The 23450-nt window shown below is 39.0% G+C and overlaps 1 protein-coding gene across 4 annotated transcripts in view; it reads right to left on the bottom strand.

Moving 5' to 3' along the window:
* Window positions 1–23442, bottom strand: part of fmnl3 (formin-like 3) — a 44748-nt gene extending 21306 nt beyond the window's left edge. For 3 of the 4 annotated variants that reach the window (XM_059527895.1, XM_059527896.1, XM_059527899.1), the window contains exons 1-4: window positions 22840–23441; window positions 2640–2723; window positions 1451–1531; window positions 1104–1180 (exon numbers count right to left, since the gene is read on the bottom strand). In XM_059527895.1, the coding sequence (XP_059383878.1) occupies window positions 1104–1180; window positions 1451–1531; window positions 2640–2723; window positions 22840–22953 (356 nt within the window). In that variant the 5' untranslated portion in view covers window positions 22954–23441. Of the gene's footprint in view, window positions 1–1103; window positions 1181–1450; window positions 1532–2639; window positions 2724–22839 lie in introns of all 4 variants that reach the window. The other variant, XM_059527897.1, reaches the window with a different exon arrangement.
* Window positions 23443–23450: the final 8 nt, after the last annotated feature.

The raw sequence follows: 23450 nt of genomic DNA, 5'->3' as shown, positions 1-23450 counted from the left end.
ATACAATAAACAACTAACAAAACTATAATGCAACCTAATTTATAACTGATTTAAAAATGTAACAACAAACAGCAGCATGCAACTGAAGGTTTTGATAAAAATACCTAAAGTTTCTTGCTCTTTTGTGGAGACTCAAATACCTAAAATGAATTGCTTCTGTGATTGGACTCGAACTGATAAAGCATTATTTTGAATTGTACATTTACACGGTCCAAAAAAACATTTTTCCCATGGTATATAAGAGCATATTTGAATACTTAATTCACTCAAATGTAAATGTGCATGCACAATACAAAGTGACATTAAATACCACACATTATGTAATTTTCAAAAGACCTGAACTATTGAAAAATGTGGTAAAATTATAAGTTACTCCTCATTGCTTGTGTGTTCATCCGATGGTAAGAATGTACCATACATGTAGCAAGCATGCTATTCTCTAATACGGATGTGTGTAAATGGTTTCACAGTTCCACAACAAATGGTTTTTGTATTCAGTAAGTGTGTGTGCCCTTGAAAACGGAAAATAAACAGTGAAAAGATGTTCCCAGTTGTCAGTGCTTCATTGTGTTACACAATTGTGCGTCAGTGTTTTTATCTGTGTTCAAATCAATGCGAGTTATAAACCTCTGTCTGTGTGTGTGTGTGTGTGTGTGTATACATGTCCTTTCACACACTACATTGTTGGATGCTACAGGCTTCCTGGCTCTCCAGCATACACAACTCAGCTTCCGGAGTTGCTTGAAGCTGCTAAGGGGGTGGTGTGTGAGGAACGAGATGAATAAAAACCATCTGGACGCTGCTGAGGTCTACAGACAGCATTATAAGCAGAGGGGAGCTGGCAGAACAGCCCAACAGCAGGGATTTAAACACGACATCTAGCTTTCTACAACAGGAAGAACAAAGAAAGAGTGATTCTTTAGAGTGGAAAGCCAAACAATACCACAGCTTCCCGTCCATACCACTAGCAGTGCTATTGTTCCCTGCACTGTATACAGAAGCCTCATAACCTCACTGCAATGGTTACTGACATTTGGAGAGATCAGCACAAGACGAAGAGATGTAAAAGAAGGATTAAATAAAAGAAGACAGGAATTAGTCACCCAATGTAATTGGTTCGCAGAGATATCTCCAGCTCCCGCAGGACTTTGGTGGATTCCTGGACCCTCCTGCGGAATTTCTGCACACAGAGACAAACTGATGATTATCGACATGTTAGGAGAAAAAATTCAATAAACACTAACTAGTGCTGGGTAAACACTTCTGGTTAAACTTTTAGTGCACAAAAATGGTCAATACTTAATGACATACAGAGGAAAACCAATTGATCAGATTTCCAGGGGTACAATTATATTTCTACTCTAATAATACAACCTCTTAACTGCGACAAGTACATTTCAACCAGGAGAAAAACAGACATTGGTTACACAATCTTGCGAATGATGCTGACCTTGCGTGTGACCTTTGGGTCTAAATATCCACGTAGTTTCTGGATATAGGTATGTGGAGGATTCTTCACTTGGAAACGCTCCTAACACAGAAAAGAGGGGCACACAGTTTTACACAGGCAAAAAACATCAAACATCTCCATCAAAAGATGATTGTTCTGTTTTAACTAACATACACACATTCTTAATAATTTCATGCCATTTGTTTTTTAAAAAAAACCCTGCCATTATTCTTAAACTATATTTTGTTGTGACTATGAACTCCCTTTTTCAGCAGAACAGATCTGTCAAAATACACAACTAGACACGTATAAATACTTTTACAAAACACGCACAAAATGTAGCACTTAACATCATCATTTACTGCACTGATGCAGTTTTTTCAGCAAGACCCTGTATTTAACAAGATGTCAGTTTACTTAAAGGGACAGTTCCTCTAAAAATGTAATTCTGTCATCATTAACTCGCTCTCATATTATTCTAAACCTGTATGAAAGCATGAAGTCAGAAGGAGAAATTCTGAAGACAACACAGGTAGCTATTTTAATGCAGTTAAAATGAATTGGGACTGAGGATAAAATCACTATAAAATTATCATAAAAGTACTCCACACAACTACTAGAAAGCTCCACAGAAGTGTGATGAGTCTGTGTGATAAATTATTCAAATATAAAAAAACTTCCTCTTAAAGCGACAGTTAATCAAAAAATTACAATTCTGTCATTAATTAATGTGTTATGGTACTCTCACAAACGTGTGTCAAAATCTGACATGGAAGAGAAGAAATTGTTGAATAAAGTCGTTATTTCTTGTTTTCTTTCCACAAATTCATAGAATTAAGTTTGAATCACTGCTGTCACGTGACATTTCTGGGCCTTGAACGTGTCAGTAGAGTTGCTGTCTATGCAGGGTCAGAAAGCTCTCGGATTTCATCAAAAATATCTTGATTATTTTTCATTTTTGGGTGAACAATCCCTTTAACTTGTATATATTAATATAAGTACAATATATGTATATTTATAATATAAATTTATAATATAATTATAATATAATATAATATATATAATATAATATAATATATATAATATAATAATATATATATAATAATATATAATATGGAGGGGTTTTCTTCTGGACTGCTTTACAGAGGCAGGGGGGTGACATAATAGTGGGTGATTGTGGAGGCTGTACCTGGTCACAGATGAGGTCCCACTTCTTCTCATTATCATACTGCCGGAGGAGACGTGCTTTATCTGGGGGCAGATTCATAGAGTTCTGAAAAACAAGAGAGCGCTTTCGCATTAGAACACACAGGAAGTCATATATTCCTCTGTGTATTCATGACAACGACCTTGCAGACATCTCTGTGCTCGTTTGCTTTGGGGTTACAGCGGTTTCGGTCTGACACAAGAAAACCAGCAGCCTACGATCTCACGTCCTGTACTGATGTCTTATATCCTGTTTGAAATCATATTTCTCTTCATATTTCTCTTTTAGTTTGAAATCATATTCAGTCATCAAGCAAAGATTTGCTTGATGACTTAATATGATTTCAAACTAAAATTCTCCATTTAAAAAAATCTATTTTTATATTTTCTGAAGGAAACTGCCTTTGCAAAACTCAACCACAATTGTGGGTGATTGCCGGTGTGTTGCTGCTAGGCAGTTGCTAAGGTATTCTGAGTGGTTTGTAGTGTGTATTTGTTTACTGGGGTGTTGCTAGAAAGCAAACTAAATTAGTTGATGTATGACTTAAGTGCTAAAGTTTACAGAAATACACAATTACGAAACACAGACACTTCCATGTAAACTTTTTTTTTTGCATTGCACACCATGTGCGAGAGAATCTTACTCGCAAGTTAGTTAAAATCAGCATGTTTCTAGCAACTTTCGTAAGTAATAAGACACTTGGTTAAATGGCACGAACATCTAAATGTAACTCTGTCACCTGAAGCTTGTTAACTTGAGCTGTCAAATGTCCTGGACAACCACCAAAAAACAGACTTTTATCCTAATATATACTGTTGTTGTCATATGTACTGTTGTGGGAATAGTTTTTGTTAAGAACCTTTTTTAATACAGTAAAATTTGAAATATTATTACAATTCAAAATAAATGTTTAGTTTTAATATACAGTATATCTTAAAATGTAATTTATTCCTGTGATGGCAAAGCTGAATTTCCAGGAGCCATTACTCCAAACATCAGTGTCAACTAGTGTGATGATGATAATAATGCTATTGTTCAAATGATATATAAACCATTGTATTTCCTGCCACTTCTTATAATAGACAGGGCACTGCATTGAAACAAGACTACTTTATAATATTAGGTCATGTTTGCACTACAAACAGATTTATGATTTGTCTTCTAAATTTCTTTAATAGTGGAACACACACTGAGTCAGGTGTGGGGTGTGAGTTGTATCAAACACTGTATCTCTCTTTATTAACCTGAGATTCTGTGCTCTGATTCCTGACAGCGAGCACCAGATTCCCCCAGTATGGCACAGACCTCTCAGTAGGTTTCCCTTTGAAGATGGAAAAGGTGTTTGTTCTGAAGATACCATTCACACCCATATCAACACCAACACACGAGCATCTGTCTAAAGCCCATGTCTTTATCATGATCATCCACCCCAAAAGCCAACAGTTTCACAGCCTACTTCCAAGGCAACATATTAGTTCTGTGAAATTACATGACCACGTCATTATAAACAAAAAATTTTTTCAGTGGTACTAACTCCATGATTTGTGGAAAGTGAATGTTGTATGTGTTGAAAGAATGCGTTTTATTTTATTTTCACTGTAAAGTGATTACGGCTTTCCACAAGTCAAAAATGAATCATATTCAGTGAAATGTCTGGGAAAGGCTGGTGAATGCAGTATGTATCACTGCAGTTTTTCTTAGTTTTGCAGCATTCAGTGAAGGATTCATCAGACTAATTCAAACTGATAACTTGTGAGATTCATGAAAAGAATCAGGTCATAAGTGAAGTCTGTTTTTTTAAATCTTTTAATCAACTGAACCAATTCCTTCACAAAACAATTGTTTCGAAACTCTCAAAAGTCCAAATGGCAATGAGACAAAGTTTTGAACCCACTTGTCATTAGTAAAAGTCTTTTTTATCTCATAATAGACAAAAGTCTAAACTAAATTAAAGCTTAGAAGGGTTAATTCAGAATAAAAGTCCACAACTGTTTGTTTGCAATGGAGCTTTAGATTTACCTGTAGCAAACAGCAGTGCAGGAAATACTGATGTACAGTATAACAAAGTTTTGAGTTGATAAATCCAGACAGTTCAGCTTTCAGCATTTAATACAACAGCAGACAGACTCAGCTGACCATGTAGTAAATTTGTTTTGTTTGAAACCACATTCGACTGAAAGACATCCCAATTATGATGACTAGGGTTTGTAATGTCTGAAAAGCTAACAACTTTTAAGCAGAAATGAAGATTTGTAAAAAGAGGCCCTGGAGAATGTTATTTGGCTCTGTCTGTGAAGATCTCAAGCATTACCATTCCCTCCCACAATTCCCCTTCCAATGTTTTTTTTTCCCCCTAGTTGTGACCGACATTGTGCATTCCAGATGTCCACATTTTCAGAAGGAATGTGTCCTGTTTATAACAGTAATGAATTTGGCTATAAATTATCCTACTTCATCTTTTCTATCACCCTGTTTTCCCTCCATTGCCTTCTCTTTGACTAAGCTTATAGATTTTGGGTTGGTCAACAGTTGAAGTTCTCTCTCTTTCTCTCTCTATAGTCTTTACAACTCAAATGTCAGGGATGGAATGGGTGCCACCTACACTTGTTAGCATGCAGCATTTAATAAATGACGTAAACAGCAGCTCTTTGTGATGAGCTCACTGCTTCCGAACATTTCACACAACAAACCTCATCCATTGTTTTTGAACAAGAAAGGAGTGTAATGTCTACAAAAATACTATCATCCATTTTGAGCCAGTATGAAAGCATCCAGTCTCTGAGGAAATAGCGGCTATACTACATTTTTACGTTAACAACAAATCCCATCTGAAAGAAATATAATCTCATTATAATTTTTTTCTTCTAGACAGCAATGAGATTGTCAGATTTTCTTGAAATATGCATATTAAAGAAGACATCTCAGCAAACTCTCATATTTTCCAATACACCAAAGTCTAGAATTAAAAGTCAGATTTCAAGATCAATCCAAACATTTCTTCTAAATGTTCAAATATGGACTTTGCTATCCACATTAATTTGAAAGCACTCTTCTACTGTATTATGGGTCAACCAATTATCGGCCTGGCCAATTATTGGTGCCGATAATAACATTTTTTTTATGGTTATCGGTTTCTGTCAGTTACAAATCCGATTTGCCAATAAATAATTTCAAAGCATTTACAGAAAGTTTTTTTTCAGAGCCCTTGTTATTTTTAATTTTGACATTAATTTACATTTTTACACCAGACAAATCTATTGGTTCAAAATATTGGTTATTTTGATCTGTAATAATCGGTATCGGCGCTGAAAAACACATACCAGTCAACCCCTATGCTGTATGTCAACACTGGCTTAATTTGTTTATTTTTATTTCTCACAAGTAATTTTAGGAGAAACATCTGGCATGAAGGTAATACTTAAAGAGCTTCAGTTTCCTGAGCTATGAAAGAGCAACCTGTGAGCAATAAAACTATCTTCTGGGCAGCTTCAGAATAGGAGTCAGAGGTTGCAACTAACCATATGTCTGTTGCTGGGACTGCCTGGTGACCATTTGTTTTTCTGATATGTAATTAGGGCACTTAGAGCACAGTGAGGTTCCAGTCCTCCTTTCACATGATGATCCAGGATCTGATACTACATCACTGATAACAGCGGCTGCAAAGATCTCATATGAGTCTTTATCTGATCTACAGTAGCTCTCTGAGATTTAGGCTTCTTTGTTTTCTGTTTCAGAAATGAGTGACTAAGCAAATAAGTTTAAGATTCACTTTTCTGATTCAGCTGTGCGGTATTTACCCTGGGGGTTTTTCTTAGGACTCAAGAGCTTCCTGAGCAGATATTATTAGCTAAACCTCTGGAGCAATACCACCACAATCAAATGAAACTTGAGTACAAAAAAACAAAAAGTCTTTGATTCACAGGGGAACCTTCAATGTGAAAACCCACTGAAGTACAATCAAAGAAAACGCTATGAAGATTTTGATATTTGTGGAGAAAAACTAGCCTGTCCACTCCAGGCCACACTAAAAACAGCAGTCTGAAATAACAAAACACTGAATTCTGTCCTAACCACTAAGATGGCACACGGTCCAGTGGGATCAAAGCACTTTGTCTATTCCTGGAAAGGAAGAACATCTCATTTTGCCATAAAAAGTCCCACACATTCACTATGAAACGTCTGCAAGCATTACACAATATAAAAAGGTGGTCCAAAAATATGAATGCACTACAACAAAAACAAAACAAAATAAAGTAGATGTTCTACCTTCTCCAAAAGACTTTGCTGGCTGCTCTACTACAGCAAAGGGTTTAGCTAACTGGCGATTCCAAATCTAATTTTGAAAATCTCATTAGTCCTCTCCCACAAAAGTCCAGTCTTTTTTTACTGGCATGACAACTTTAAAGAGAGGCCCATATATTTTACATCTGAGATAAAAATACGTTCATATTTCACTGTCTGAAAATAAAACTTAAAATCAACTCCTGAATGCTCTTTACTTCCAAAATAAGAGTAACGCTACCCACCACAGGGACAAAAAGAGCTTCTGTTTGATCCCAGTATAGTTTGTGAAAGGGTGACTGTGCAGACACAACAAAGAACCATTCCCTTTTTCTGGCATGTTGAGCTGTTTGGCAAATGATTATGTTAGACAATAGACTGTGGTTATCGGTGACTACAACTACCCAAAAATGTAAGAACCGAGGAACATTTACTATTTAATACTAGAGTAAAAAATTACTCAAATGCAGTGTATTTTAGTTTCTGGGAACATGCATTTTTGAATGTACTGTATGACAGGTCTGCAAAAAATATTTTTTAATAAGACAAAATTATTTAATAAAAATAGGAACAGAATCGTAGGAAATGGAGATACACATGACGAGATGAACCATGTGAATTACTTACAATGAAACAAATTACTAGCGGAGTTGGGAAAATTACCTATAGAAATTGGGATGTTTAGCTGAAGAGGGAGCGGGACAGGCAAAAGGGGAGAGAAAGATGTGTCTAAAGAGAACAGTAGCTTGATTTGTTGTCTGGTATCAGATTGCAGGGAATGAAGAGAAGAGAAGGGCCACACACTTTTGCAGCCTTATTTGGCTGGTTCTCCGTCAGCTCTGAGGGCAGTGGGAGTTCATGTGAGCAAAAAATCTTAACTGCATTTATAAACACAAACAATGCAAATATGTTTTTTGCCCATGCACAGCTCAGAGCGTCTGCTCCCATGCCTGAGACTAGACTCTGGGAGACATCCAAAATAAACTCCTCCAAAACTCAACTTAAATCTACAAGCTTAATATAATTTAAACCCTAAAGCCAATAAGAGTGGTTTACAAACTGATCTAAACGACTCTTTGACTACAAAGTCAACAGGTAGAGCTTACACCTTGACTCCATTTTATAAATTTAAATGGAAGCCTACTGTAGTACAGGAAGAATGTGTGGGAAGTCTGGGATCTCGTATTCTTTCAATGGATCCAGCATATGTCAGAATTGTCGACTAGACTGGAGTGGAGCACCAGACACACACCGTCTCCCCCTTTCAGCTACTGAGCTATACCTAATAGGTCCCCAGGCACGGAGCGTCAACGTAGGACCTGAGGAATGCACACGAACCCTGGCAGATATAGTGGACTGTAAGTTTGAATGGGAAACAATAGCTCTTACTGAACATCACACTGGCCTGCTGAAGCTTTTTTCCTTTCATTCTTCCAAATATTCTTTTGGGGAAAAGTGTGTTGAACCCTGTACACTCAATATTAAAACAGTAAAATGTTAAAACTTTCCAGCCATATTTTCCTCGCTAAAAAAAGCCCTGCTTCACTGCATTAAACAAAATATTACATGAACACTGGTCAAGACAATAAAATACCCACACTTTTTCTCAACAATAACTTCTGTACAACAAATCTGAAAACCAAACCCTACTGAGTGAAACACCTTTCTGCTGCACAGGCCAAAGTCATCTGGATAGGGCTCAATGTAAACCTCTGAAGAACTAATTCAATAAGTCATGACACTCTTTTTCATCCCCAAGGATGTGACCAAGACCTGTACACTTCCCTCATTGCTGGTCTAAGGTCTGTTGAGATGTTTATCTTATGAAATGTCAAGGCAAGGTCTTGGTATCTTTGAATATATTATGAGAGAGAGAGAGCCAGAGAGAGCACTGAAACTAAGACAAATTAAATCTTTACAGACACAGGGACATTCCATCCAGGCCCTCATCCCACCCAGGGACCCCCATGACTAACAGAATCTTATTGAAGAAAATGACCTGAAGCAATGACATAACAATCACATGTAAATGACTAAGTCTTGGGTTTATGTGTAGATTTCCATGTCTTACAACACCACATCAACACAAATTTTTGAAGCTATTGTTCATCTTGTTCCTTGAAACGTGTACAATAAAAGAAAGAAGCACAGAAACCTCAGCCGCAAAAGGTTTCACAGGTCCAGGGGGATTTCCAACTTTAAATTTAGTTTAAAACTAACAGTTTACTCTAACCAAAAGATTGCTGGGAACGAAAGTGGAGATCTACAGGAGGTCAGGGCTGTTCTCAGGCAGCTCTCCTGGCAATGAGCAAGACATATTGGAGTGTGAGAAAATGCTGTCCTCCATTCATTGCACTGACACCTAATCTCCCAAACCTAACCAGTAACCTGAACCAGGCAATCACAACAAAGCAAATCCACAAAACACAAATGTCCCATCCACCACAACACAGAAAGAGGCTGAGGTCGAGGTACTAGTGAACTGCCACACCAGATGTTTACATCAGGAACACAAACGATCCCCATTCCAAACCATTCAGGATCTAGGCTAAATATAATACATAAAACATAATAATCAATCAACCTAAAATAAATTATATATAATGACATATATAAAACAATATAAATAACAATAGGCTAATAATACATATATAATACATATATACATACATAATACATATAATAAAATAATTTAAAATGATGATATCAAATGACCATATCATCAAATTTCATCGCAGATTGTGTTGCCTGTTTAAATGCCCATGTATGCCCACCTTTTGTATTATAATACTTTGGTGATATGAAAGATTATTAATAACTTTTCTTTTTCTGTCTTATCCTATGTTTCCATTACTGTGCTATACATTTAAAAATATCTAAAACATTTTTTTACTTGTTTTGCATGAGCCTATTTTGAAATACACAGAGAAACATAACATTTACCATATTTAGTCCTACACACATATATTTGTTCCCCACTAAATAATATTATTTCACTAAATGTTTAGATTAAAAAAAGATTTTGTGCATAATTCAAAAAATAACTTTTGCTGCTGAATTATCCACTAACCTAGTTTATGATAGTATTTTTAGTCATAGATTATGATTATATAATTTTTCATTTGTTATTTTTCTTTTAAATGAGTAAATATGCCTATATTTAGTAGACTACACTGAGCCATAGAAATTCGACATTGATAAAAAAAAAAAAACGTTCTGGTATTGGTATCAGTTTCGACCAGTACTCAGAATTCTTTTGGTATCGGATCTGACCGTTTCTGAATTTCTTTTTTAAAAAATGGTATCGGTGCATCCCTAAAGAACAGCCTGACCATTCTTACCATATAACCACAAAAAATGTCCACTTCCAGTTTTGGTTTGAGCATTCTGTGTGAAAGTGAATTCTCAATTACGAATTACTGTCTTCAATGATGTGGTTACTTAAAGGTGTTTCCTGTCATGGGACATGATTTCAGGAACTACTGAAGATCATGATGAGGCTTCCAGATGTGATGTCGCAGATTCCCTTTCTACTTTCTGTGACAGGATCTGCGGCACATTAAGTACTTAAATGTTTTCAAATGGTGTCATCATCAAACACATCTCAGTTATTAAATATGAGCAAGATTAATTCTAAGCATGTGAATCAGTAGACTCGTTGAAGTCAGAACTGAGAATGTATGGTGCTTTAAATATTAACATTCTACAAATATAATTTATAGTGAATCAGATGTTCTTGGCTGACACTTAAAAAGAGGATGTCCTGTTTGTGTCTTCAGTCGGCCACACAGGAGATGGAGAGGAACAGGGTCATAACGGATATACAGAGTACAACAGGAATGAGAGCACAGGAGACAGCTTCATTTTGACATCCAAACATTTACAACTGCACACACTCTTGTACACACGTTAACAAACTAAACTTACGACATTGGCACTAAATATATAAATGTATGTGTGTGTGTGTGTGTGTGTGTATATATATATATATATAATATCATTGCTGAAAATTTTTTGCTGGCGAAACTATAACATTCCCATTCAAAAGTCTGAGTGAAGTACAAATTGGAAAAAGAAATTAGTACTTTTACTGAGCATTAAACTGATAAAAAAGTAACAGTAAGTAAATACATGTATATAGGGTTACAAAAATACATTATTTTTTATAATATTCTTATTCAAAGCCTAAAGCTAACTAAATTTTTTGATTATTTTGTGGCATTTGCTTAGAAAATAAAATAAAATTCCCAGAGGGGGAAGAAAAAGAATAAAATAAATAAAATAAAATAATTAAATCAATGTATACTTATGCAATTTTGCTTCTCAGGTAAATTGATCCTATTTTAAGTATTTTTTACAAATTATTAATTTATTTATTTGCAGTGCATTAACAATGTCAAAGAAAAGGCACCTACATGCTGTGTCACATTACTTAACATGAAGCAGTAGGGGGGTCTATCCATGAAAAAGCCATAGAAGCTCCATATGTTGCCAGTATGCAATAGTGGAACTTGCTTTGCAGAATCTTGAAGAAAGTTAAACACAATGTCTAGTTAAGGAGGCCAACAGGGCCACCGCCCGTGTCATGATGGAGTGGTAAGTAAATTCACCCTGAGATAATAATAATGGTGAGTTCTAGCACAAAGTCACCACCCACTCAGTCCTGCCAACCTTAAAATACATGGAACAACGGGAGTACACTTTTTATGAATGTGAGCCTAAGAAAAGGAGCCCAGAAACATGATGTTCTGGTTTACATACGTACGTTTTATTATCACAAGTTGGGTGATATTGGTGAAAGGAAACAACATTTATTTTCAGACATGTGCTGAAATGGCATTTATCTGCAAGTAATAACTTTGCAGCAGTTCCTGCATGCTTTATAGTAAAAGAAATGAGCACAAAGGGCTCAGGGGAAGAGGCCCTTGCTCTAAAACAACACTCACTCACAGAGCTTCCATTGTGCTGGAGAGGAAACCACTGTTCAGAATGGACCCTCAACACAGCTGCAAAAGAGCAGCCTGACCCACACACACACCTATGGCCAAATATAAACCATGCAAATGTAAAATTGCATATATTGTTCAACATACTGCAAATAACATACATGGCATTTATTTCAAAAAATGTCATTCAAATTAACGATTTTGATGTTTTTAAGTACAAAAAAATCAATAAAAAATACTTTTTTTTGGAGAGTTTTTATTGATTAACCACATTTTTCTAACCACGCTGATCTTTTTTTTAATTGTACGCATAAACCTCATGAAAAAATTTTCGATTTTTGCTCAAATCAAAAAAGAAGCTATATAACTATATTAAAGTTAGCTTTTTCACTATATACTTTTTTTTTAATTTAGCTTAAACTCACCTCACAAAACAGAAACCTGTCAGATTTGAATACACGTGAGTCTGCATGCATGCATAAGAGTCTGTGCGTTTTTGTGTAGGACAAGGATGCCTACAGAGAGGAGGAGCCTGATACATCCTATCTCAAACATTGTGATGGGGCCACTGAAGAGACAGATGTACACTCCCACAGCATGAATCTAAGGCTCAGCAAACAAACAATGGCCGATTCCTCCCCACCTGCAAACTTTTTTGGAAGCGTTTTGGCCCAAAAGCAGGCAGGCTGACCAGACACACAGAGCAGATAAACGAAGCATGGGCCAAACTAATGAAAATGATTTAGGTTTAATGTCCCCTAAACACAGCTTGACTCCATTAGTTCCACCTGAGTGACATCTATTAAATACTGTGACATGACAGACACAGTGTCAGGGGTCACACTGACAAGAAACGGGGCTGGAAGGTCACAGTGCTGCCTCTTCCTGTGTGGCAAAGCTCACACTTAAACACTCATGCACACCATAATGCTCTTTGAATCACAAAAAGAAGTTTAATACAATATCCAAGACTGCACATCTCTTTTGGTGTCTACTTCAAAATAGATAAACAAGAAAATAAGCCCAGCAACCTTTGAAACAGTCCTACAGAATGAGATTTTGCTAAAAATGTTGGTAAAGTCATTACAACGGAGCATAGTGGCAGACAGCCAGTTCAAAGGGAATTTTCCCTCTCTACAGTTCTCCCGTGGCTTTAACCGAGAGCAGACCGCAGGAATCCGCTGCGGTGCAGTCGAGCGGGAGCACTTTGAAAGAGGATATCACACACATCTACTCCCGCTCCATCACTGCACCTCTGGAAAAAAAGAAATTACTCCTCCTGTCTCTTTAACAAAACAAAGGCCTATATGGAGAAGTTCAGCTAGGAAGCCAGACCCCAACTTCAGACACAGAGTGAGGCGTAAGACTGTTCCATTACCATAGAATATTCCATTTGGATTTAGGGTTCCACCTATTGTTTAAAGCTGCACTTCAGAAGTTAAAATGGACAAAAATATATTATAGAGGAGTACGCCTACAATAATAATTAATTTTTTGACATGTCAGGTCAGATTAAGTGGGACATTTTAGGTTTACACTGTTCCCCCCCATTTATGTTGGTAAAAGAAAAAATAACTTCACAAATAGCTTGTGAAATAAGTAAATTTTACATTTACACCTTTAATGTTTTCCAGCGTGCATTTAAAGTTAACATGAAATGCAAGCAGTACTGTTATTGTTAACTAAAACTATTAAAATTATTTTTGGTATTCATAATTTTAAACTTAAATTAAAATTAATATGAAAACTCAAAATATAAATAAGATGTATTTCGTAATGACTAATGTAAAAAAAACATTAAATGAAAAAAGAATATTGGCCAAGCCCCAAGATTACAACTTGCAAACTGACTGGATCGTTAAAAGCCAAAATGGAGCCAGGTGGTTGGAGGAGAAGTGTTGATGTCAGCCAAAAAGAGGTGGAGCCTACATTTTGATGAAGATTATGCACACAAACATTTTTATTTGTTAAAATGTGGCGATGAATCATGCACAATAAGACCAGGAACAGATTAATAAAGTAAACAACGTTCAATCTTTTAATCTTTCTGGTGAAATATCCTGAAATCTGATATTTACATATTCAGTCATGATGCTACTTTGAATAAAGAAAATAATAATCTTCAGTCTGAAGGCTGCATGACCAAAGCAATAGTCTAGATTGAGACCATCAAGAAAGCCAGTAGCCAAACTCTCCAGGCACCACTGGAGAAACTGGCCGCAGCCAGCTCCACAATGCAATTTCCTTTCGCAAATGAGGGAAAAATGTCAGGCAGCTGTTTCCAGCCGCAGAGAGCTGGGAAGAAGCATAGTCAGAATCAGCCAGACAAAGGAAAAAGAGCAAAAACGATGCATGAGGCACATATGCTCGGTTAGGCCCGAACCAAGCGTTTTATTAGTGGGCTGCATGAAGTTGTCTGATGAAACCCAGGGGTCTCATTCCCTGATCCATCTCCACCCACAGCCCGCCCTCTTGTGTGCTAAGCTTCTGTTAAAGCCATCACTGCACGGTTATTACAGCGCTGGCACAGTGTACACTTATGACATCATTATGCGCTACCCGTCTGAGAGCGTGTGTGTGAGGGAGGGGAGATGGTACGAGCAGACACAACCTCACACTGAACTAAATGTGCACCATAAGCAGTAGCGCACAGGAAATCAAAGGGAAATGTGAGAGTTACATCACTGATTTTATGTTGTATGTTTCAGGAAAGTTACAAATACATGTAAAAGAGTTGTGACTGTCAGAATATTCTTTTTTTCTTTTTTAATAAATGACTGCTAGGGAAAAAAATTTTTGTTCATGCTGCATTGATACCTCCATGACGGAGGAAACACTTTCAACCTGTGTGACCCTAATCAGTACCATAGCATGAAGTTGAAGGCCTCTTTTCCTGAGTGGAGAGCTCTCTACCAGACACACACTTTGATGTTCCTTTATCTGTCGAGTGGGACAGACAGAGCCCAGCACATGCTGTTGTCCGATAACCACACTGAAACACAAATGTGACTCAAAATGTTATGCTTTCCCACAAAGTAAAAACAGTAAGAGGAAATCTGGCCAAAGTTAAAGAAGACTGCCAGTAAGGCTCTAAAACTGATCTCGGAGCCACCCTGGGATGGTCAGCCTTTCCATCATTGGTCCAGTATGGAGAAAATGAGGTCACTTTGTTATTAAACTACAACTCTTTGATCAATAAATCTAAATAAGTAAAAAATTCTGTAAGACAATGCCCTAGTAACCACCCAGAACACCTTATAATTGACTAGCAATACCCTCATTACATTTTTTATATGTACATTATAAACTTCACAACATATCCAAACTGAGTCTATTTGTACATTAAATAAAATCAATTTAGTATCTAGAAATCTATTAAATTGCAAAGCAAATCAACAGACTAAAAAAAACTACAAAGACTGTTTGACAGATTCGGGTGGGCAATGTTTCCAAATGTTACGATGTTATAATTCAGTATTACATAAACACGCCTGATTGCCTCATAATGTCAGATTCACAATGAAAGGTTGAGTGTGTAAGTGTGTGTTCAACACAAATGTCTGAAAAAAACCCACACCATTTGCTGGATGGAGAGAGGGAGAGAGAGAGAGAGAGAGAGAGAGAAAGAGATGGAAGGAGGTGGATCTTGCACCATCTCTTGCTTGTTGGAGTTCTCTTTCAAACAATTGCTCGGTATCTCACTATGGGAATGCTTCCAGGCAAGATAGACTATGTAAGCACCGATTACACCACGTCTTTTCTGGTTGTTACTGAACTTCTTATTAGTGGTGTTTCCTATCCTAGCTAAAGCGTTAAGGCTATCTAAGGCTAGGGTATATTTGACTAACCATGTCGTTTCCAAGGTCATGGCGGAAAAAGGAAAGGATGCCCCTTCGTGCTCATGTCCAGCATGCATGTGGATTCATGATCTCTGGCAGGGATTTGCATCTGATGTGTATTGCATACATGGGTGTCAAGCATGCCCAGGCTGCGCTGGTGGATGCGGAAAACTGTTCACACTGTCATGTAATGCTGTCCAGGATTCTAGAGAGAAGGCTTTGAGTGTCGGCATCTTTCAAAAATGATCCGGTACTCTCTGCTGTCCCTCCTTCGACAGAGGGGGCCCAACCTGGTGATCTTTTTTTGTGGGGGGATATTATGGATTCTGAGTTTGCACCGCTTTTTGACCAGCAGTTGCTAGCAGACTGCGATGAGGTCAAGGGAGATGAGGAGGAAGATGAGGATAGGAGATTCTAGCTCACCTCCTCTGAGATGAGCCTAATGATGAGGAGGATGATACTGTCCTGTCTGAAGCACAAGTGTCCAGCCCGTGAGCAAGCAGAATGGCGATGTGGCATCGACTGTGGTGGATTGCAACCTAGTTAAGTTCTGTAAACATTAGGGGTGTAACGATATATCGTGGTACGATTTATCGCGATGCAAAAATGTCACGATATGTATCGTAGAGTTATGACGATATTCAACAATTTTTTTTTTTTTTTTTTTATGATTTGACGTCCGTTTTATCCTATTGGTTGAGCTACCGCAGCCGCGTCATACGTCACGCTTGCATTCAGGCTCAAATGAAGAATCGCTTGAACTGTGAGCAGTAGCAGGGCAAAATGAGTTCGACTTCATCTGAAATTGTAATTGAAATAGAAGATGCTCCGTCCACTTACAAGTCTGACGTCTGGCAGCATTTTGGTTTTCCAGTTACTCGACAGGAGGACGGTAAAAAAACAGACAAAACACGAACTGTGTGTAAACATGGTCTCAGTCAAGTGCAAAAGCTCAAGAAATAACCAGGTGCATCGGAGTTTTTATCGCAAAAGACATGAGGCCATTCTCGGTCGTCGAAAATGTTGGATTTTGCGAATTGGTGAGGGTACTGGAGCCCAGGTATCATATTCCGTCACGCCCGCACTTCAGTCAGGAGGTAATTCCAGCCCTGTACAACGAAGTTAAAGCAAATGTGACGGATGTTTTGAAAAATGCTGAGAGTGTGGCGATAACAACTGACGGATGGACTTCGCAGGCTGTTCAGAGTTACATCACAGTCACAGTGCATGTTATTACCACAGAGTGGGAAATGAAAAGTTTTGTGCTTCAGACTCGCCCGCTTTTCGAGTCGCACACTGGTACAAACATAGCTGATGTCTTAAAAGCAACCATACAAGAGTGGGAGCTTGAAAGATCTGCTCATAGCATTGCTGTCGTTACAGACAACACACGCAACATGGTTGTGGCAGTGAGGGAAGCAGGGATGTCACCGCATATTAAGTGTTTTGCACACACTTTGAATCTTGCTTCGCAAGCAGGATTGAATGTTCCCCGCGTCAGTCGCTTGCTGGGTCGTGTGAGGAAAGTCGTGGCTTTCTTTCACCGCAGTACCACAGCAACAGCTGTGCTCGTGGCAAAGCAAAATATGCTTGAGATCGCATCACACAAGCTTATCATGGATGTTGTTACACGCTGGAACAGCTCAATGGAGATGCTGGAACGCTATCTCGAGCAACAAGCTGCGATAACGGCAGCCCTCTTGAGCACTGAGGTGCGCAAAAATGCACGTCAACTCGATACTATGGATAGCGCTGACATCAGTGACGCTGAAGAAATCGTAAACCTTCTTAAACCGCTAAAAAAAGCCACCACTGTCCTGTCTGATGAAAAGAGCCCCACGCTGTCACTCATATTGCCCTTGAAAGCCATGATCGAACAGAGCATGACACTGGACGAGAAAGACTCCACAACTATTGCTAACATGAAGACAGCCATCCTGCAAAACCTCTCAAGCAGATTCACAGAGGAACAGGATTATCTACTAGAGGGTACTGCCTTGGACCCCAGATTTCGGTCATTGCCCCACTTACTCCCTGAACAACGTGAAGAGGTTTTCCACCGGTTGAAAAACAAATCAAACCAGTTACAGCAGGTATGTCTGCATTACAAATTGTCTGAGAATCTATGTATTTGCACTTGTGTGTGTTTGTCACTCTAATTGCATGTTTGTGTAACCTACTTTGTGCACACCTTTTGTGTATGTACTTGAAACTACACTTACTTACTAGTATACCTTAATTATTTTATTTATTTTATTTTATTTTAAGGCTGTCACTGGGAAGCAAACGAAAGAGGGAGGTGCCAGTGATGGAGATCCCACTGATGCAGCAGATCAAAGAGATGCAGCACACAGAGTTGAGCCAGAACAGCCACCTAGTAAAAAGACAGCACTGGAAGAGCTCTTTGGTGCAACTTTTTCTGAACCACCAGTCACCCAGTCCAAAAGTAGGATAGAAGTAGAGATTAACATGTACAAAAAGGACACTTCTATTCCCCTCACTAGCTGTCCACTGAAAGAAAATGCTCAAATGTACCCACTTCTTTCACCTCTTGCAAAGGTTTACCTCACAGTTCCAGCAACTTCTGTTCCTAGTGAACGTGTTTTTTCGACAGCAGGGGATATTGTTAATGCGCAAAGATCCCAGCTACTGCCAGAAAATGTAGATATGCTGGTTTTCTTGCAAAAAAACCTGTAAGTAACCTAAAAAAAAAAACAAAGCTGTTTGTGTTGAAATTACTTGAACAGGAGTCAGGACACTACTTGACGTGTTTTTGTTGCACTTGTACTGCTTAAAGAAGTTCTCTCTTTGGCTATCCTAATTTTGATTTCATGATACAATTCAGTTTTATTGGTCGGTGACACCTAGTAGTCATTGTTAATTTATTTACGTACTGAAGGTAAACTAAATCTTGATTTATATTGAAGTATTGTATATTCTTTAAGTTGCATGTATAACAAGACAGTTATTGAACACTGTTAATGTTAAATAAATCTGTTATTTGATTTTCAGTTGAATTTTTTAATTTTGTTCAAAATATCGTGATGCATATCGTATCGTGAACCCAGTATCGTGATACGTATCGAATCGTGAGCTGAGTGTATCGTTACACCCCTAGTAAACATGCTGCAGCTAAGCTTGGCATTGCTTGGCCTGTAACTCCCAGGGATCCGGGAGTTAAACATGATATCTATGAAGGGAAAAGGCTCTCTTTCGGCCTTCCACCAGCGAAGCAACTGCTTCCAGCTGTGCCTCGTGTATAGCAGAGATGAAGCGGTCATTGGATAAACCCTTTTCTCACTGCATGCCTGTCAAGGGTTACTCAATGTGAGTGAGATGGATGGGCTTGGGCTCTCTAAACCTCCCATGGTCAAGCAGTCAGTAGCTCACCACTTGCATCGAACAGGCAGACCACTCTCTCATCGGCCAGCCCCTACCTCCTTAGGAAAATGGAACACTTCACCGCTCCAATGTACCAGAAAATGTAAAAGTCTTCAGCACAAGCGGTGAGGGCACTAAACATCACTTCATCCCTTAGATTTGAGGCGGCTCTTCAGCCTAGCTGTTGTGGCAATGAGACAGACGTGTGACCTCAAGAAGAAGGAAGGAGAGGTGTTTGACATCTGCCTCCCACATAAAAGAGAATCCCATCCTCCTGTTCCCCCTCGGTCTGTTCCTCCGATGCAGAACAGGAGATTTTTGAATGCTCCCAGAACTGCAAAACCCCAGAGCGCAGAGCAAGCGGCCCCACTCCCCTGTTGCTCCGAACACTAAGCCATGGAAAAAGCAGTCATTTGCAGCAGCGGCTGCAAAGTCCAGGTCCACTAACCCTTCAGATAAAAAGAGAGGGATACCTAGGATACAATCTCTGCATGGGAGGGACAGGTAGCACCTAGGGTTTACTGTGATTTCAGTTTTCATAGATGGCACCAGCACTTCATCTATGGAACTGGTTCAACAGAACCGTCTGGCTCTTCATCAGGAGACGTGGAGAGAGTGTTCTACACATCCGTGGGTCACCATGACTCCCGTTCAGGCTCAGCCTAACTCCGTGCATGTTCAGTCAGTGCATAGGGGCAGCGTTATATCCACTGAGACACAAGGGTCTCGGAATATCTGCTTATTTGGATGATTATCTGATATGCGCTCATTCGTGGGTGCACGCAGACCTGGACAGTTGATTCCATCCCTGGAGATGGAGTATCTAGGCTTGTGTATAGAGTCGTGGCATACCACGCTATGCTCTTGGAAAGAAGTATATCAGCGTTTTACCAGTGCCTAGCCCAGTTTTGAGTGGGGAACCTGGTCTCGTTCAAGACCTGTCTCCACCTTATGGGATTGATGGCTTCAGCGCTGTTCATGGTCCTGCTTGGCTTGCTAAAAATGAGGGACTTCCAGCATTGGGTAGCAGCGAGGTGTTTATGTCCTCGTTGGCACCTTTCATTCAGAGTGAGAATTACCACGAAGTGTGTGATGGCTCTACATCAGTGGAAAAACCCCTGTGTATTCTGGACAGGAGTTCTGCTGGAGGGCGTGTTTCTGAGGAAAGTAGTAACAACGGAGCTATTTTTCTGGGCAGATTGTTAAATGGTCATTGGACGCCTCAGCTTTGCAGACTTCACATAAATTGCTGGAGTTAATGGCCATCTTTCTAGCCTCCTGAAGCATTTTCATCCATTCTTGGAAGGTTTTCATTCTAGTCAGGACAGACAACATGACGGTGGTAGCATATATCAATCTCCAAGGGGGAACGCGTTTGTTGCAACTACACAATTGAGCACACAAGCTGATTTTCTGGAGCACCACACATTTCAGCTCACTGCGTGCAATGCACGTCCTGGGAGTCCTGAATGTTGGAGTAGGTCTCCTGTAAAGGGGCAACCCGTTATATGGAGAATGGGTACTCCAACCATAGGTGGTGAATCAAATTTGGTAAATGTAGATCTCTTCGCCTTGTGGGCAAACCCAAAATGTCCACTGTATTTCTGTCTCATGGACGAAAATACGCATTTTGGGTGTGGATGCGTTGGCAACTCAGGGCATAATGTGTTGCTATAAGCATTCCCACTGCTGAGTCGAATTTCTCCAACCCTAGACAGAGTAAGAGAAAACGGATCATCTCGCCTTATGAAACACCTTCGTTGGTTAGGGAGGCTGTGGCTAGCAGAAATTGCCCAGCTCCTTCGGGGAGAGAATTTTTCACCTTCACACGGGATGACTAAATCTTTGGGAATGGCCTGTGAGGGGCTGAATCTAAATGCACTAGGTGACTAGGGCTACCCCAGGAGGTTAAAAACACTATACAAAGTGCAAGAGCTCCATCAACTTGCTCTCTGTATGATCTGAAATGGTGGGTCTTTGAGGAATGGTGCACTCTTAAAGGAGTTATTCCCTTTTAGTGCGGGGTGAGTGATGTTCTCTGCTTTTTGCAAAGCTTCTGAACAATGGGAGAGCATTCTCTACTATTAAGGTTTACCTGGCTGCTATTTCCGCTTGCCATGTAGGGTTCAAAGGAGTTTCAGTGGGGTCGGCACCCTCTTATATGCTGTTTTATGAAAGGAGTGATGCGTTCAAGACCAGTATCAAAGCTACTGGTCGCCTCATGAGATTTGTCGACGGTCTTGAATGCTTTAACCCAGGCACCGTTTAAACCTCTGGAGTATTCATATTAAGCTCCTATCTTTGAAAACGGTCATACTACTTGCTTTAGCCTCAGCTAAGCGAGTGGGGGAGTAACATGTCTTGTCGGTTCATCAAGCATGTCTAAATTTTAGTCCAGATGACAGCAAAGTTACACTGCTACCAAACCTGGCATTGGTTCCCAAAGTCAGTGATTCAGCTTATAACTGCTCCGATTTGGAGTTGCATGCTTTTTACCCTCATCCATTTTCTTTTTCAGAGTAGAGGAAATTGCACACTTTGTGTCCTTGTATGAGCATTATGCTATTATGTAAACAAGACACAATTCTTAAGAAAGGCTGATCAGTTATTTGTTTCGTGGGCCACTCATTGTAGGGGTAAGCCGATCTCCTTGCAGCGCCTCTCCCACTAAATGGTGGAGGTGACTGAAATAGCCTATACATCTATGGGTCTTCATTCCCCAAAGGGCCTTAGGGTCCATTCTATGCAAGGTATTGCTACCTCATGTTCAAGGGGATTTCAGTGGGAGATATTTGTGCAGAAGCAAGTTGGACTTACCCGCAAACATTTATCAGATTTTACCATCTTGATGTCACTGTGCCTTCCTTGGCTCATGCAGTTCTTAAAGTTGGCTCTTTGGAGAATTGAAAGGTTATCTTTCTTCCCTTCCAAGTCTGTTTGGCGGCTTCGTAAAGCAAGCTTTACAGGAGTTGGCTATATCATTCCCATAGTGAGATACCGAGCGATTGTTTGAAAGAGAAGTTTAGGGGATCACAGCTGTATGTATAGGGAGGGTGTGGGGTCTTAGTCATTAGCTGATATTGGTCCGTCCTTTGGACAGATGTGGTGTAACTGGTGATTCCATAGTCTATCAAGCAAGAGAACCAGGGTTAAGCAAGTAACCCAAAATTTTGGGGGGAATTCAGAAAATGCTTCACTCTATGAGGAGATTAATTACTTTACACCCCTCACTAAATAATAATGGTCTTTGCCTGTATGCCAAATCACCAAACAAAACTTTTGGGATGTAAAGTGAATTTTTTGCCTGTGTGCCCGTTTTACCACCATGCGAAATTTCACATAATTTATCAGCGCTTGTGAAGCTTCAGAGACAAAAGTATTGAGAAGAAGAGAAGTGTGCGAGTAACGAGATGGGGGTGGCAGTGCAACATTTGAGAAAGTCATAAAGCCTCTGACATATGGAACATATCAAAGAAATGTCAACACGTCCGTTTAGCTCAATTATGCGATCTGATTATCTGTTGATCACTAAAGTTTGAGATGCTGAACAGTACCGTTAGGAACACGGGAGAAAAACAGTAGTTATTTTAAATAAAGGAAAATGAACTATGAAAATAATGATTTCGTGTAAATACAGACTATAAGTGAAAACAAACTTGACATTTAGTAAATATTTTAAAAGCATAAGTAAAGGTACACTGCAGGCAACACAGTATATTTTGACAGCATACTCACCAAAACAATGGCAAATCTTTCTTCTAGCTCTGTTGGGTCAGGCATGGGAACTTTCAAGGGCATGATATGATGCTTCATCTCAGATTGCCCGTCCACACTCTCAATATTCCCCATATATTACTTTTATAATGTCGTCCAGATGCAGGATTCAGATACTCTGTGTCTTCTTCAATCTTTAGCCCCCGGCGACCTTTATAAATCCAATATAGCTTACATCCAATACGTGCGATCACATTCCACTTTTGTTTGGTTTTGTTTAAAAAAGAAAGAAAAAAAAGTTCAAAAAGATAAAGTGATCCGTTTCATAACCGAGTCCTTTATCGGCACGAATGTTAAAAATGATGATATATCTAATGTCTTAGATTTAAATCATCTAAGTGAGTTAAAAAGTATCACTCTGATGTTCTCTTAAAAAGTATTGTATTGCCGATATCTGGACAATCCATGTAAAGCAGCTAGTTCTCTTGTTTCTTCTTTTTCTGACGTCTCTCTTCTCTTGTTTTTGCTGTGGATTTTTGTATATGATGTATTTTGGGTGATCCCGATTAGTGCTCATCTGTTAACTCGCTGCGTCCGACCTCACAATGAAATCTATCGACATACGACTGATC

The sequence above is a fragment of the Carassius carassius genome, chromosome 37 (assembly GCF_963082965.1).
Source record: "Carassius carassius chromosome 37, fCarCar2.1, whole genome shotgun sequence".
Taxonomy (NCBI): Eukaryota; Metazoa; Chordata; class Actinopteri; order Cypriniformes; family Cyprinidae; genus Carassius; species Carassius carassius.
Note: the sequence above shows the minus strand (reverse complement) of the source record. Positions and strands in the feature narration are given on the sequence as shown.